The sequence below is a fragment of the Homarus americanus genome, unplaced genomic scaffold (assembly GCF_018991925.1).
Source record: "Homarus americanus isolate GMGI-L3 unplaced genomic scaffold, GMGI_Hamer_2.0 scaffold38395, whole genome shotgun sequence".
In the NCBI taxonomy this organism is placed as follows: domain Eukaryota; kingdom Metazoa; phylum Arthropoda; class Malacostraca; order Decapoda; family Nephropidae; genus Homarus; species Homarus americanus.
Window position 1 is genome coordinate 373,780 of NW_024731696.1, and position 11,221 is coordinate 385,000.

Sequence of the window (11,221 nt, forward strand, 5' to 3'; positions counted from 1 at the left end):
ACTGGTGTCATCTTGGTGTCATAGTGTCTTAATGCTCTACTGGTGTCATCTTGGTGCCATAGTGTCTTAATGCTCTACTGGTGTCATCTTGGTGTCATAGTGTCTTAATGCTCTACTGGTGTCATCTTGGTGCCATAGTGTCTTAATGCTCTACTGGTGTCATCTTGGTGCCATAGTGTCTTAATGCCACTGTAGTGTCATCTTGGTGTCATAGTGTCTTAATGCTCTACTGGTGTCATCTTGGTGTCATAGTGTCTTAATGCTCTACTGGTGTCATCTTGGTACCATAGTGTCTTAATGCTCTACTGGTGTCATCTTGGTACCATAGTGTCTTAATGCTCTACTGGTGTCATCTTGGTGCCATAGTGTCTTAATGCTCTACTGGTGTCATCTTGGTGCCATAGTGTCTTAATGCTCTACTGGTGTCATCTTGGTGCCATAGTGTCTTAATGCTCTACTGGTGTCATCTTGGTGGCATAGTGTCTTAATGCTCCACTGGTGTCATCTTGGTGTCATAGTGTCTTAATGCTCTACTGGTGTCATCTTGGTGCCATAGTGTCTTAATGCTCTACTGGTGTCATCTTGGTGCCATCGTGTCTTAATGCTCCACTGGTGTCATCTTGGTGCCATATTATAGTACCCTGATGGTGAGAGGGGCAGAAGGAGGGAGGGATAGAGGGAAGGTGGGAAGGATGAAGGTGAGGGACAGAGGGAGGGTGGGAGGAAGGATGGGGGATAGAATGAGGGAGGGAGGGATAGAGGAAAGGTGGAAGGTAGGGACAGAAGGATAGAGGGAAGGAGGGAAAGTGGGAGGGATAGAAGAGTAGAGGTCGGGATAGAAGGATAGAGGGAGGGATAGTGGGAGGGAGGAGACGTAGAAATACACAGTTGCAGGTGGTGTTGTAGAAGAAAATTACTGTCAAAGCCAACGAGGGGAAAAAATGGATTGGTGGACTAATAACTTAAAGGGGAGGACACCACCATCTCCCCTCACCCCACAACCTATCTCCCCTTGCCCTCACCCCACAACCTACCTCCCCTTGCCCTCACCCCACCACTACCCTCACCGCACTATTTCTCTCCCTTCACCCCCTCAACTTACCTCCCCTTGCTCTCACCCCACAAGATATACCTACCTACACCTTCACCCCACCACTAATACTATCTTCTCTCACCCACAACTACCACTACCACTATCTTCTCTCACCCACAACTACCACTACCACCATCTTCTCAATCTACAACTACCACTCACCACTATCTTCATCATCTACAACCACCACTACCACTATCTTCTCTCAATTCGTAACCACTACCACTATCTTCTCTCACCCACAACCACCACTACCACTATCTTCTCTCACCCACAACCACCACTACCACTATCTTCTATCACCCACAACCACCACCTCCACCTCCCGCTGATGCACGTGATGTGGTGTTCATTCGCTTGTTGTGATGTTCAAAGGATATTGTTCCTGGCCGTGGAGTGGAGATTGTAAACATTAATATTGGTGTTGCTGGTTTATTCTTAATGGTAAAGACTCTCTCTCTCTCTCTCTCTCTCTCTCTCTCTCTCTCTCTCTCTCTCTCTCTCTCTCTCTCTCTCTCTCTCTCTCCCATATCTCTTCCTCATTCTCATATATTTCAATTCTCGTTCTCTTTATCTCTCTCTCTCTCTCTCTTTGGTCTTTTCTCTCCAGCCCTCACTCTTCCCCTTCCTCTCCCTCTCCCTCTTCATTACCTGCCCTGCTTCTTCCTTCTCTCTCCCCTTCCATTCCTCCTCTTCCTTTGTTCACTTACCTAATCTGCCAGTCCGCCTCTCCCTTGTTCTCCCCTCGTACTGTCCTGTTACTGTCCTGGTACTTCCCTCGTGCTGTCCTGGTACTGTCCTGGTACTTCTTTAGCCCTGTCATGGTACTTCATTAGCCCTGTCATGGTACTTCCTTAGTCCTGTCATGGTACTGTCCTGCTACTTCTTTAGTGCTGTCATGGTACTGTCCTGGTACTTCCTTCTTGCTGTCATGGTACTATCCTGGTACTTCCTTAGTCCTGTCATGGTACTGTCCTGCTACTTCCTTAGTGCTGTTATGGTACTTCCCTCGTGCTGTCATGGTACTGTCCTGGTACTTCCTTAGTCCTGTCATGGTGCTGTTCTGGTACTTCCCTCGTCCTGTCATGGTATTGTCCTGGTACTTCCCTCGTGCTATCATGGTACTGTCCTGGTACCTCCTTAGTGCTGTTAGGGTACTTTCCTGGTGCTGTCGTGGTAATGGCTAAGTACTGATGGTGCTGTCGTGGTACTTCCTTGGTGCTAACTTGGTACTTTTCATTTCCTGGTCATCCATCAACCATTCCCGAGTGATGGACACACACACACACACACACACACACACACACACACACACACACACACACACACACACACACACACACACACACACACACACACACACACACACACACACACACACACACACACACACACACACACACACACACATGACTACTCTCTCATTCTCTCTCTTTCTTTTCGCACTTAACAACTACAAGAGCATGTCCACAATCTCTTGTTGCAGAAGCTCCTCTCTCTCTCTCCCTCTCCTCATCTCTCATCAATGAACAATCCTTCTCCTCTCCCCTACCCACACTACAAATTTGTGATACCCTCCCTACCCTCCCATCCCTCCCTCCCCTCCCTTCAAGTCTATAATCCCTCCTCCTCTCCACCACCAGTAAAGACCCTCTCCCTCCTCACTCCCTCTCCCTCCTCCCCACCACTCGGCGGCCGGATGTCCTGCACCTTCCGTTTTCTTAAGACTTTCCCTCTCCCTCCCCACCACCCCTTCTCTTTCCCTCCCCAACCTCTTTCCCTCCCCTCACCTCCACCCAACCAGGTGTTCCCCAGCTGGCGCCTGACAGGTAACCTATTGATTGGTGCCACTGCTAACACCACCTCCCTCCTCCTCTCCCTCCCTCCCTCCTCCTCCTCCTCCCTCCTCCCTCCCTCCCTCCCTCCCAAACACCCCCCTCCCTTCTCCTCCTTCCTCCTGTTTCCTCCTCCTCCTCCTCCTCCTCCTGCCCTCCTCCTGCTCCTCCTCCTCCTCCTCCTCCACAGACCCCCACACCCCCCTCCTTTTTGTTTCTCTTTATTTTTACTTCATCCTCCCTCTTCTTTTCCTTCGTTCTCAGCTTCCTCCTCTTTCTTCTATTTCACTTCCTTCCACTTTTTTCTGGTCCTCTTTTTTCTCCTCCACCTCCTCGTTCCTCCCCCCCTCTTCCTCCTCTTCGTCCCCCTTTTCCTCTCTTCGTCTCCTTCCTCCTCCACCTGTCTTTTTCCTCCTCCTCCTTCTTGCCTCCCCCCATCAGGTAAAGGAATAAAGAGGGGGAAAAGGGGGCATTAATGGGAGGGGGAATATATAGAGTGAGGGGAGGGGGAGGTATAGTGAGGAGGGGGGGGGTTGTGGAGAGGCGTATCCAACCTACACCTGTTTCAGAGCACGTGGGTTCGACCCGTTAGAGAGGTGACACGTGGGTTAATTTATTATTATTATTATTATCATTATTATTATTATTACTATCATCATCATCATCATCATCCTACTTGTGGTAAATCAACCCACAGAGGATTTAAGATAGGATTAAATGTTTAAGCTGATGCAAGGATTGAGGTGGCCTGGTAGGATGAGGGAAGGATTATCTGACAGAGGGACAGGATAGTGCCACAGTGTCTTGACCCTTACTCAGTGTCATATACCCCCTCCCCCTCACACACACATACAAAATCAGGTGTTGTCGTGAGGTTGTTAGTGGTGGCATTCACTAACGCCTGCACTATGACACAATAACAGGTTGGAGTGTCAAGGTGTCATTACTTGTTGACTAACGTGTTGTCGTCCCCTCAGCCGCTGGACGATGACGACGTCAACTCGCTCCACGATGACAAGGACGTGACCGGGGCGGACGCGGAGGGAGTATGGTCTCCGGACATCGAACAGAGCTTCCAAGAGGCTCTGGCCATATACCCTCCCTGCGGCAGACGCAAGATTATCCTCTCAGACGAAGGCAAGATGTATGGTGAGTACCCAGCGCTCTGTGTCTCTCAACCTACCCCAGGGGATCGTGTTGATGGTGTTTATGAAAAAGAAATTTATAGTCGTTCGGCGGAGTGTATAATGGGAGACCACCTGAAGTTGAGGCACCCCAGCTTATTTTACGTCATGATTAAACATGCTAGCCTAACTTAACCCCTCCTCCAGGTAGTGTTAGGGGGTGTTCAGTCATCACGGTAAATAATCTGGGGTGCCTAATGTTCAAGTGATCCAGATATTAAAGTTGTACGGGAAGTTTATTTTAGCAGCTGCCAACTTCACTCTGGCATCGTGCAGGTAAGACAGTGACAACACCCAGCTGATGGTGTGGTCAGTGTTTGGATGACTCGTGTGGTGAAAGGCCTTGTAACTGCCGGGTCCTGGTGTGGGGGCGACCGTCGTACTGTTGTTAGAACGCCTCACCGCCCAGTAAGGTGGTGAACCCTGATGCACCTGTTCACCTGCCTGACCTCTAGCAGCACACACACACACACACACACACACACTCACTCCTTCAGGTTACTACGTCTTTGGTGGATTCATTTGACGTTAAGTGAGGGCCGCCAGGGCTGAAGGAGGCACAGGAGGAGGTGGTGTGAGGACGGTGGTGGCCGACGGAGCACCTCCTAGGCTGTCAGGTAAGGGTCGCTGGTGTAAACGTCCCCCCGGCACGAGTGTTGTACCGCAGGGCGTGTTTCTTGTGCCCTCCTCCCGCCCGTCCGCCCGCCCAGCTAAGCGGTACACTTTGTCTGGGCGTGGCTTGATCTATTGGCCAGCCCAGGCGAGCTTTTATAGTTCACAGAAAAACTAGTAGAGGGAGGGAGGTTGTGGAGTGAGCGAGTGGAGTGAGGAAGTGGAAGGAGTCTTGGTGGAGGATGAATTAATATGCAGACCACAAGATTACTCCTGTTGCCCCTGGGTGTAATTTCTACGGCCAGTGTGTTGACCTCACTTAACATGGTCTCGAGCTGGGCTACCTGTGTGTGTTACCTGTACCCCGGCCCCTGTGTTGCGGTGGGTAGAGAAGGTAGAGAAACATCAGTGAGAAGGGGAAAAATAATAAGAGGGATAATAGTATAAGACAAAGGGGGGGAAGAGAGAGAAAAGGCGTAAAGATAACACACACACACACACACACACACACACACACACACACACACACACACGTAAAATATATATATACAAAATCCCAATCCCTCTAAAATCACAATGGATATAAATAACAATGGACAAGACAACTATTGCCGGACAAAACTACCGCCGGACTAAGCTCCCCTCGGACAAAAGTACCGCCGTTCTTACTACTCACTTAGGAACCCGGAAAATTTTTGGACCCATCGGACGCCTTCAACAGGAAGTGACGTCATGGGTGCTGGTGGTAAGCGCGTGAAAGGTCACCCCGAGGTGATAACTTGTCTGGGGTCTGACTACTGCAGGAGGAGATGTGTACTACTACAATATAGCCATATACTACTACTACTACTACTACTACTAACAATTATCACGACCATCAATACACCAATACCATTACTATCAATTCTACCACCGCCACCACCACTACTACTAGCACTACCAATACTTCCACTAAGACCACTACTCCCACTACTACCACCACTACCACTACTACCACTACTACCAGCTAGGGGGGGGGTAAGATAAGGAGTAAGAGTGAGGAGTGTGTGTATAGCCTGTGGAGTTGGTTGTTGTTGTTGTCGAATGGTGGTGGTAATGGTGGTAGTAGGGGGTAAATGGCTTAGTGGTGTCAATTACTTCTGCTATTAGTGGAGTTACTAGTAGTGGTGGTTGTTCAGGGATGTGTGGTAGTCTTTGCTGGTGGTGGTAATGGTGGTACTAGTAATGGTGTGGTTGTCGTGTTGATGGTGGTTGTTGAGTGGTGTGTGGTAGTCGGTGGTAGTGGTGGTGGTGGTAAACTGCCCTGGGTCATGCACACACTTCGGTCATCATACCTGCATGCCTCACTACCCCTACCCCCCCCCCCTCCCCCCACCACCCAAATTACTTCCATTCCTTCATCACTGTATCATGACTACTAGCTTGGGGGGGGGTAGGGTAGGGTAGGAGGTACAGAGGGGGTGGTGAGGGTGGAGGTGAGGTGGTGGAGGAGGTACAAAGGAGGGGTGATGGGGGTAGTGGTGGAGGAAGAGGAGGATGAAGTGAATAAGACATAAAAGGTAGTTATGGAAGAAAGTGAGGAAGGAAGGAACGATGGAAGGAACAGGGGAAAGGGGGGAAATGGAGGAGGAACAAAGGAATGGTGGTTGGTTGATCAAGGTGGAGGAGGAGGAGGAGGGGTTGCAGGGAGAGGGGGAGCAGGAGGAGATGCAAAAAGGAAGAGGGGGACAGATGGAGGGTTTGTAGGAGGAAAGAAGAGGGGCGAAGGAGGAAGAGGTGAGGGTGGAGGGGGCGTCGAAGGAGGAGAGGTGAGGGTGGAGGGGGTGTCGAAGGAGGAGAGGTGTTTGCCAGTCAGCCAGCGTGTGGAGGTAGGTGACAGTGTTGTGTTATTGGTGGTGGTGGTGATTGCACGATGGTATTTGTGGTTGTTATTATTGGGTGTGTGAGGGGACGCGATGACTTCTATCTGTCTTGCCATTTTTATCAGTAGTGGTGGTGGGGGGTCGTTGGCACAGACACGACAGTCAATGAAGTATACAGGCAGACAGACGGGAAGAGACGGGATTGTGTGGTAGACAGACAGGGAGGTAAATATGACAAGGTGGAATTTGATAGAAGGAGACGTAACACACTTACAGACAGACATGACATGACATGACATGACACAGTTTTAGTGGACAGGAGAAGGCAGACAGGGACAAGTACAGCTTTCCCCCAGTGTTAGGGTCGTGACAGGGTTGGGGGAGGGGGCGGGTACTGGTTGTGCCTAAACCAGCTTGACCTAACCTGACCTGAATGAACCTAACCAAACTTGAAATAATCTAACCAAACTTGAACTGGCCTAACCCAACTTGACCTGACCTAACCTAACCTAACCATACTTGAACTGGCCTAACCCAACCTAGAGGTAGACTGGATGAAGTAGTGTTGGAGAAGATGTGGTGTTGGAGAGGCCAGGGATTGTGAGGGAGGTTTGTGGGAGAGGGTGGTGTGTGGGAGGAATGGTGGAGAGGGTGGGGGGAAGTGAAGGAGGTAGACGGTGTGGGTAGTGGTGGAGGGTGTGGGTGAGTGAGGGAGGGAGGGGTGGGGGAATGAGGGAGGGTGTGGCGGCTGGTCACCCTCGCTGCTCCCTCAAGGTCACCAGCACGCCTTTGTTGACACTCTGAACAACGTTATTGTTTCAGCAACCCACTCTGCCATGCCCCGCCCACCACCCACCAACCCACTCTACCATATACCGCCCACCACCAACCCACCCACTCTACCATATACCGCCCACCACCCACCCACCCACTCTGCCATATACAGCCCAACCACCATCATTCCCCACCCGCAACCACCACTCACCCACCCACCCACCGCCCAACCACCACCCACCGCCCAACCACCCACCCACCCTACCACAGTTTTAAACACGTTGTAAAATATCTCAACCGCCTATGAAATTTGTCACAGGGGGGGTGGGAAAGCTAAAGTGTTGGTGATGGTGAACTTAGTGTTGGTGATGGTGAACTTGAAGTGTTGGTGATGGAACTTGGAAGTGTTGGGTGATGGTGAACTTGAAGATGTGAACTTGAAGTGATGGTGACTTAGTGTTGGTGATGATGAACTTGAAGTGTTGGTGATGGTGAGAGTGTTAGTGATGGTGAACTTAGTGTTGGTGATGGTGAACTTGAAGTGTTGGTGATGGTGAACTTGAAGTGGTGATGGTGAACTTGAAGTGTTGGTGATGGTGAACTTAGTGTTGGTGATGGTGAACTTAGTGTTGGTGATGGTGACTTGAAGTGTTGGTGATGGTGAACTTAATTGGTGATGGTGAACTGAGTGTTGGTGATGGTGAACTGTTGGTGAAGTGAACTTGGAAGTGATGGTGAACTGTTGGTGATGGTGAACTTAAAGTGTTGGTGATGGTGAACTTGAAGTGTTGGTGATGGTGAACTTGGAAGTGTTGGTGATGGTAGACTTAGTGTTGGTGATGGTGAACTGAGAATGTGTTAGTGATGGTGAACTTGAAGTGTTGGTGATGGTGAACTTGAAGTGTTGGTGATGGTGAACTTGAAGTGTTGGTGATGGTGAACTGGAAGTGTTAGTGATGGTGACTTGAAGTGTTGGTGATGGTACTTAGTGTTGGTGATGGTGAACTTGAAGTGTTGGTGATAGTGAACTTGAAGTGTTGGTGATGGTGAACTTGAAGTGTTGGTGATGGTGAACTTGAAGTGTTGGTGATGGTGAACTTGAAGTGTTGGTGATGGTGAACTTGAAGTGTTGGTGATGGTGAACTTAGTGTTGGTGATGGTGAACTTGAAGTGTTGGTGATAGTGAACTTGAAGTGTTGGTGATGGTGAACTTGAAGTGTTGGAGAGGGAGTCAAAAATGTGGGTTAGCTGCTTGCCTTGAGCGTCATGGGTGTAATAATTAATTAATATTTAACGGTTTATTGAAAAAATTCTGCAGCCCGAAGGCTGAAAATATACATTGGACATAAATGACTTATTACATACATTGGTGGTTTAACAAAAGCCTTCATTAGAGAAAGGTAAAGGAACATACAGTGAACATACAGATTAATGTAAGTGTTGAACAGCAAACTCGTAGTGTAGTAACTCCCTCCCAGATGGTGTTAGGAGGAACTCACGTGATGTAGTAGTTCCCTCAGATGGTGTTATGAGGGACCTCACGTGGTGTAGTAGTTCCCTCAGATGGTGTTATGAGGGACCTGGCGTGGTGTAGTAATTCCCTCGCAGATGGTGTTATGAGGGGCATCGATAGTGTGTGTGTGTGTGTGTGTCGGTGTGTGTGTGTGTGTGTGTGGTAGTATTAGTTCAGACCTTAAATATTGATTCCCGATTTTCCGCTATGACACACACACACATACTCTCTCTCTCTCTCTCTCTCTCTCTCTCTCTCTCTCTCTCTCTCTCAATTTCAGACCCTCAGGTATGTCCTATTAACCTGGATATGATAGTAATTGATACATTAAATCCAATGAGCGCACGAATACACACACACACACACACACACGAGTGAAAGAAAAAAAGAGGGAAAATTAAGAGAAAGAAGGTGAAGGGGACAAAGGAGATGGAAAAATAGAGGGAGGGGGAAAAGAGGGAGAGATAATAGGAGGAGGGGAATGGAGGGAGTTACAATAAGAGAGAGAGAGAGAGAGAGAGAGAGAGAGAGAGATAATTAGAAGCGCTAGTACACGAGTCGGAAATAAGAGGGAGGCGACAACGCAACTAGATGATGGGCGCTGCTACACTAACCTCAAATGACTAATGGTCACTGCGCATTTTTCCGGGTGATGTAGTGGCGTTCTCACTGCCAATTTGGTGTTCAGCTAAAAAATGAGAGAGAAGCTAGTTTTTTTTTTTTTAGTTTTTTTACGAGTGGAATTTAAATTTGGGGGATTTTTTTCAGGATTATTTTTTATTTTTTTTATTTATGAGTTTGTGGACAGTATATGGATTTATTTATGTTGTCTTCTCTCTTCGTCTACTTCTTCTTCTTCTCTCTTCGTCTACTTCTTCTTCTTCTCTCTTCGTCTACTTCTTCTTCTTCTCTCGTCTACTTCTTCTTCTTCTTCGTCTACTTCTTCTTCTTCTCTCTTCGTCTACTTCTTCTTCTTCTCTCTTCGTCTACTTCTTCTTCTTCTCTCTTCGTCTACTTCTTCTTCTTCTCTCTTCGTCTACTTCTTCTTCTTCTCTCTTCGTCTACTTCTTCTTCTTCTCTCTTCGTCTACTTCTTCTTCTTCTCTCTTAGTCTTAATTAAACGATTTAAGAAGCATAATTTCGCACAGGTGTCAGCAGGTGATAAGATGAACCTGTAATGTGTAGAATGTGTTAATGGTCGTATGAATGTTACAAGAATGTTTAGTAAATTTTTAGTGTAAGATTTTGAATGTATGAATGTTGAGTAGCTACGTTTGTCTTGTAGAAATGTATCATTGTAAACATCACACGCCTTGGCTTAAGTTATCCCTGAACAGAGTGTGTATGGAGAGAGAGAGAGAGAGAGAGAGAGAGAGTGTTCAAATGTCAACAAATACTTCGAACGCCCTTCCTCCTGTCCGTAAATTATCGACAGAAATTACCAACATTTCCGTATTATTTTTTTAGGCGATTCGCTTTATGCAACATTTGGTTTGTCTTTTTCTTTTTTTACAGTCAGGTCATGTGAAGATTAGGCACCTCCCCCCCCCCCTAAGCTTATTTCACCTGGAGGTTAGATTAGGTTAGGTTAGGGTAATTAGTTATGTGAGGGGGATAGGTAGGGCAGAGGGGAAAGGTGATTGGTAGGATAGAAGGGAGAAGAGAATAGCCAGGTTAGAGAGGGGAAAGGGGATAGGCAAGACACAAAAGGGAAGAGGGGAAGGTAGAAAGAGGGGGAAAGGTACTGTAGGTTAGGTTAGGTTAGGTCAGGTCAGGTTAGGGTAGGTTAGGGCAAGAAGGGATGGGAGAGCGAGTGGTCGGCGGTGTCACCAACAGCGGCGAGTGCAGTGTACTGGTCGCCACGCACGCCTCCGCCTCCCCACCGCTGCCACACACCGCATTTGGCTGCTATTTTTACCCTCACCAAATTGCCTCCCCATGTGTCGTTACCTATTTACCTCAGGACTAGCAACTACATCTTCCCTCCCCCGTTAGTGTGGAGGTAAAAAAGGGTCTTTGGAGGTCTCGGAGGTATTAAGATGGGTCTCTAACCTCCCACCTCCTTAAAATAATAAAATAAAAAAAAATCCCACATCAAAATCATTAACCACAAACGTATCTTTTATGCACGGGTGGCCTTGGGGTCTCAGTTGCCAGTTTGTCTGTTTATGGCAGGCTGATTGACGCCGTTTTCTTGCACGCTTGTTAGTTAGTTGGGTCTCACTGAGCTAAAACTAGGGGAGTGGACCTGGCTCTAAACTTTCCTCCCATCAAAGTTTACACCGGGGTAATAATCGACCTGGGGGAGGGGGTTAGCGGGGCGGGAATTAGAGTCGAACTGGTTGGGG

At 48.2% G+C, this 11,221-nt stretch overlaps 1 protein-coding gene across 6 annotated transcripts in view; it reads left to right on the forward strand.

The window, feature by feature from the left end:
• Nucleotides 1-11,221, forward strand: part of LOC121867816 (transcriptional enhancer factor TEF-1-like) — a 159,833-nt gene that overhangs the window by 73,535 nt on the left and 75,077 nt on the right. For all 6 annotated transcript variants that reach the window (XM_042367937.1, XM_042367939.1, XM_042367938.1 and 3 more), the window contains one exon: nucleotides 3,906-4,077. In XM_042367937.1, coding sequence (XP_042223871.1) covers nucleotides 3,906-4,077 — 172 coding nt within the window. The remainder of the gene's footprint in view (nucleotides 1-3,905; nucleotides 4,078-11,221) is intronic.